The 5,920-nt window shown below is 48.3% G+C and overlaps 1 protein-coding gene across 2 annotated transcripts in view; it reads right to left on the bottom strand.

Moving 5' to 3' along the window:
- Positions 1-5,920, bottom strand: part of WRAP73 (WD repeat containing, antisense to TP73) — a 22,868-nt gene that overhangs the window by 15,798 nt on the left and 1,150 nt on the right. For both annotated transcript variants that reach the window (XM_017542684.2, XM_017542683.2), the window contains exons 2-3: positions 3,355-3,507; positions 2,696-2,812 (exon numbers count right to left, since the gene is read on the bottom strand). In XM_017542684.2, coding sequence (XP_017398173.1) covers positions 2,696-2,812; positions 3,355-3,507 — 270 coding nt within the window. The remainder of the gene's footprint in view (positions 1-2,695; positions 2,813-3,354; positions 3,508-5,920) is intronic.

Raw genomic sequence — 5,920 nt, forward strand, 5'->3', positions numbered from 1 at the left:
AAACTCCACGTGAAATTCATACCGCATACCATGCACCGCTATAAACTCCACGTGAACCTGCTTCACTTAAATGGAGCGTGTGTGTAATGAAACCAGATAGGAAAGCACTCAGCCTCACCAATAACTACGGAAATGCAAACGAAAGCCAAATGCAGTATCGTTTAGTTGCCTGGACGGCATGACCGCAATCCCGTCACCAGGCCTTAGCAAATGAAACATCTCCTTCTGCAGCAGCCAAGCAAGGCTCTCCTCAGGAGGCTCTTGGGAAAAGCGCCTCGGAGGCGTGGACAGCGCACTCGCAGCCACCGTCTGTGACAACGCACCAGTCCAGCAGGGGAGGACCGAAAGGAGCTCCTCACGAGGAAGGGGAGGCCCAGCCATGCCTGTCCGCACCGAGGAGTCTAAAAGCACTGTCGGGGCAAAAGCAATGCCAGAGACTTTGCAAAGTACAAGCGCCCGTAAATAAACTTTAAACCGCACACTAAGCAATGCGGTGTTTACACACATCTGCGCGGTGAGACTCAAGAACAGCGAGGACACGTCTTATGCAAGATGCAGGACGAAGGTGCCCTCAGGTGGTTGAGGGCATCGCTGTGAGGGGTACCAGGGCTCTGAAAGCATGCTGGTCCACCACAGGCCAAAGGTGGGCTGCTTTTTATTACTCACTGAACCTTGTCTAAAGGGCACAAGCTTGCTTTTTCACGTTACGTACAGGAGGCAGGGACGTCCCATGCTCCACAACACCATTATGTGGGGTTGTGCCTTCGGAAGGGGACCCAGTGACCTGCTAATCCTCAGAGAACTGGCCTGACCCTGCCTCGCGTTCATGAGACTGATGGACAGGTGCCTGCAGAGTCACTTCCCCGCCAGCGAGCACGTCTGGAATACCGGTTTTGCTTCCTCACTTGCAGCCATTTCAGTTAGCAAGAAAAGCCGGACACAGTTTGCTGTCTTGGGCAAGATGCCCATGCCATGAGTTACTGCCCCTCATCTACCACCTAGTCCTAACGCTTACTCTAAGGCCACCAGCAAAGTGGTCATGACCTTAGTCTCAGGTTGAACAATGTCATCTAAATGTACTCTGAGAAATCAGTGTATTCTGTAGCAAAGGTGTTTTTCAGTATTGGCGTATGTTTACCGGGGATGCTCAACAGAACCAGGTATTAACACATCTTTTCAGGTTTCTAAACTCTGTAGATGGTAGTTTGCCTTCTGGGCCATTTAACAAGAGTACAACAAGGCTGACCCCGAGCCGTGAGCCCTTCTCGAGGACAGAATTACAGGAAAAGTTCAAACAGTCCTCTCAACGCTCGGGCCGGAAGTGCCTTCCAGGGTCACGTACACAGCACGGAGAAACTGGTGTGTCTTTGCCTGTCATCTTTTTCTCTAACAGCCCATGACAGCAGACGTGAGATTTAGAGTATTTTTAAAAATTGAAACTGAAAAGAACGTGAAGCCATCCAGCCACCTGAAGCAGTTGATTCCGCAACCCCTCGTGGTTGGATAAAACTTGATCCCAGCCGACGGCAGCTTGAAGAAACCCGAACGAAACCTATGGGGCCTCTGCAGCCTCATGCGGGGAAGAAATCCTCCCCCGTGCCATCATCTATGTAGTGTGCACAGCGCGCAGGGGTGGGCAGGTTGCCGAGGCCACCAGCAGCCCAGACAGCTACAGACACTCAGCGGACAGGCCCAAACCCTGGGGGCTAACCCCACCAGAAAAGCGCGTTATTAAAGGGATGCGTGCGTTTTTCTCTACCTTTAGAAGACACTGCTGACACCAAAGACCTAGTATCTGAACACTTTACACACGCCTAATTTGAATTTAAAATAAATCTCCTACCCCAGATCCCTCTGCTTGATTCTTGGATGTCAGCACTGCCCTCCACGCGGAGCTCAGCACAGAGGCTGGCGTGCAGCGCCTATCACAGGTGAGTGGGCAGCTGCCGACGCCCGGAGCCACCCCCCAGACCAGGTTCCTGAAGGAAAGGTATGAGCCGGCTCATATCACAGCGCATTTTCTATTGCTGAATTAAAGGGACCGCTGAAATCCTAAAAAATCCTAATTAAGATTTTAAGATGTTCTTTCTTTAAAACTGGACAAAAAGATTAGACAACAATACTTAGTGGCTTGTAATGTTCTGACCTACGCTTCCCCCGATGCCTCAGCCTTTCAGGAGCCACCTCAGTCATCAGACCCGGGGGCAGCACGCGGTGCTTGTGTTCACGACACCCTCATCAGACTCAGTAACAGCCCAGAGCGCAAGCAGTGATGCCGGCAATCGGGATGCACCAAAGAGAAGCTTCCTTTAAACGAGAAGCTCGAAGTTCTTGACTTAACGAGGAAAGAAAAAAAAAATCACATGCTGAGGTAGTTGCTAAGATCGTCAGTAAGACCAAATCTTCTAGGCACGCAACTATCAACAGTCTGCTGTTAGAACTGGGCCGCCTCACTATGGCTGCTAATCTCTTGCTGTATCTAACTGATAAACTAAATGTGTCACAGGAATGCTGTCTAGGAACACGGGAAGGACAGGGGTTGGCACCATCTGAATCCGCTGGCCGGCTTAGATCCCGTCCCCTGAGGACAAGGGAGACTCATCCTCCAAACACCTCCGCTCTCACTCCCAGGCTATGTCAGGAGCAGAGGGCAGGATTACATGGCTAGTAAGGTGTACTCGGGGCTGACACTTACATGGAATTCCGTCGTGTTGAGAATGTGGCGCCCGTCCGGACTCCAGCACGAGGCCACCAGCCCTGCCGAGCCCTCGTCTATTTTGCAGTGCCATTCGGGCTGCTCTAAAGACCAGACCTGGATCGAGAGAAGAGAGAAACGCACGGTGCAGACTCATCAGCAAGGCCTTGCCGAGACAGAACTCGCTTCAAACCAACAGAGCTCAAGCATACAGGGTGTCTTTTAGAATCTTCCATGATGAAGGGCTGGTCTGGATCCCACTGTAAAAGCAGCCAGGCTTCTTGGGATTTCATTTGGTGGCTGTTTTAAACCGGTTTATTCACACTGTCATTCCTGAGACCTAATTTAGTTAAGCTTTGGACATCTAAGAAAACATGACTTCTTAGGACTCCCTAAAAAAATACAACGTCCAAGTGGCTGGGCTGCTGTTTGTCAGCACCTCCCATTTCTGAACTACACTGCTTAGAAATTAAGACTATGCTAGTGTTTCCTTAGTGTAAATGTTCTCAAACTTCAGAGAACATTATAATTTTAAAAGAAACTGGTTTTCAGCTGCACTGACTTTTTTTTTTCAAACTAGAAGGGCACAGAACAAAGCCATTTCTTCCCAGTGGCACTCAGGAAGGTGTCCAGATTCAAACCGACCCAGCGACACACACCTGCACCAGCCCTCGCTTGTACATGGCGCACAGGATGAAGAGCGAGTCGGCTGACCACTCGATGTGCTGGATCTGGTCTAGGCACGTGTACAGCTGCACAATCTGAAGGGTGTTCACATCCCGGACCACTAATCGGTACTGGACACAGGAAGCCTAAAAAACACGAGAAAGCAAGCACCTGACATTCTCCGCTCCGAAAGCTGGGGGCCTTCAGTGACTGTGGCCTGCTCTCCTGCCAGACGCTTCACATCTAGATCATCAGTGACAGCTGCCGCCCCTAAAGATCAGTTCATACGAGGGTAACGTTGAAATACACAAGCCAGGTTTTTAAATTGCTATACTCTAGTGTAAAGTATAAGGGTACTTTTTAACTCGCTACTAAAGCTTTAAGATATTTTTTTTTTTTTTTTGAGACGGAGTTTCGCTCTTGTTACCCAGGCTGGAGTGCAATGGCGCGATCTCGGCTCACCGCAACCTCCGCCTTCTGGGTTCAGGCAATTCTCCTGCCTCAGCCTCCTGAGTAGCTGGGATTACAGGCACGCGCCACCATGCCCAGCTGATTTTTTGTATTTTTAGTAGAGACGGGGTTTCACCATGTTGACTGGGATGGTCTCGATCTCTTGACCTCATGATCCACCCGCCTCGGCCTCCCAAAGTGCTGGGATTACAGGCGTGAGCCACCGCGTCCGGCCCAGCTTTAAGATATTTTTAAGTCCCTTCTTAACTGTGTGTTAAAAACCAGACTTAAATGGGAAGTAGCATTGGGAAAAAGCTCTTCTGGTTATTAAAAACTAATAACCAGAACCCTCTGCTAGCTTTATCACTTTTAGGCAATTTCCTCACATTTATAAAGGGTAAGAATCAAGGCTTCACAGTTGACAATGAAAATGGCAAGGAATGCAGCAATCCTCTTACGTGGTGCCTAAGAGTCAAACCAACAGATGATCAAAAGACAGGCTCAACTTCTGCAAACATAAAGACGTGCAGTAAATGCCCATTCATCTACACTGACCTGTTCCTAACACAAAACACGAAACGCTTCAGTGTTAGCACAATTTCCTGAAAGACAGTTTCTTCAGGGCCATATTTGTTCATTATGTCCCTATCTAAGCAAATAATCTTAAATATAAATAACGTCTGAGTGCTCACCTGCTGATTGTATCTTTCACTACAGTTTCTGATTTTGAAATGTTAACTGCTTCATTAGTTTTACTTATCAAGGTCAAACTAGTTTGTGTTTTTACGAACTAATATCAAAAAAGAAATCTACATTAGTTTTCCATGGAAGAAAAGAGAGACGGGCAGGGGATTGCAGACGGAACAAGCAACTATGAAGGCACTTACTTCAGGCACTTACTTCCTCGCATTGCAGCTTTGAAAACTGTGATCAGTTACAGTGAGTTCCTTATGAATGGAACCATATAAACTCTGCTGTAAGGTATGGAAACTAGAAACATGGACCTGATCCAACCAGTACTTAGGGAAAGGCTTTCAAGAAGATGACTCCAGTAACAGATTATCACCAGGTGCTTCACAGTATTTTGACCAGAGTGTACAAACAAACAAACAAACAAAAACACCTAAGTTAGGCAAGCAAATATAATCTTTCTCCTTATAAGTCACTGACATTTTCATAAATGGTGAAAACGAAAACAAACCTCTAACTTAATTGGGGGAGCACACTGAAAAATATACCAAGACTGAGGTGCCATTTAAACTAATGAGGTTTTCTGTTTTGTAGCTGATGCTATTTTTTGTGATTTGGAATAAAACCTCTATGAAGAGGTAAAAACGAAATCTGAGAGTTAAATTCTCAAAGGCCAGACAGGGCACGGGAACGTCAGTAGAGGTAAAACTGACAAAGAATCACGACGTGTGAGTCAGTTAACAGAGGTGGTGGCTAAACAGAGAGAGGCACTCTTTTTATGAGGCATGTTTCTTCTTAGTGGCTTTCCAATGCCAATTACCCACCCCCTTCTGAGGATGTACACGACTAGGCATCCCGGTACGTACACTGTATGTGTTGAAGCTTAAAGTTATAGCTCTGTGATTTAAGCACCTTTCTGCCACCCATGGAATGAAGAGCTCAAATCCCAGCCGTGAGGACAACTATTTCCTTACCTGGGGATAGAATACTCGTATTTAAATCACTTATTGGGCACACCGTAGAGGAGAAGAGAATCAGAGGACAAGTAGAGAAGACAGCAAAGTGGCCACACCACTTCCCAGTTACGGGCAACAGAATGATCAATTTGCCTTTTGTGACAAAATAACAACCAAGAGCCAACATCTCCTGTACCCTCACCTGCCTACGCCCACCTTTCCAGGGGCAGGGAGGCTGGCACCTCCCCAGGCCCCCACCTGCCTAGGGTATCTTCCCGAGTCCCACACCTTCTCGGGACACCTGCCCGGGCCCCACACCTGCTTGGGGGACCTCCCCAGGCCCCCCATCTGTCTAAGGTATTTTCTCAAGTCCTGCACCTGCCCGGAACACCTGGCTGGGACCCTGCACCTGCCCGGGCCCCACACCTGCCTGGATACCTGCCCGGGCCCCACACCTGCTTGG

This window comes from Cebus imitator, unplaced genomic scaffold (genome assembly GCF_001604975.1).
Source record: "Cebus imitator isolate Cc_AM_T3 unplaced genomic scaffold, Cebus_imitator-1.0 Scaffold145, whole genome shotgun sequence".
Lineage (NCBI taxonomy): Eukaryota > Metazoa > Chordata > Mammalia > Primates > Cebidae > Cebus > Cebus imitator.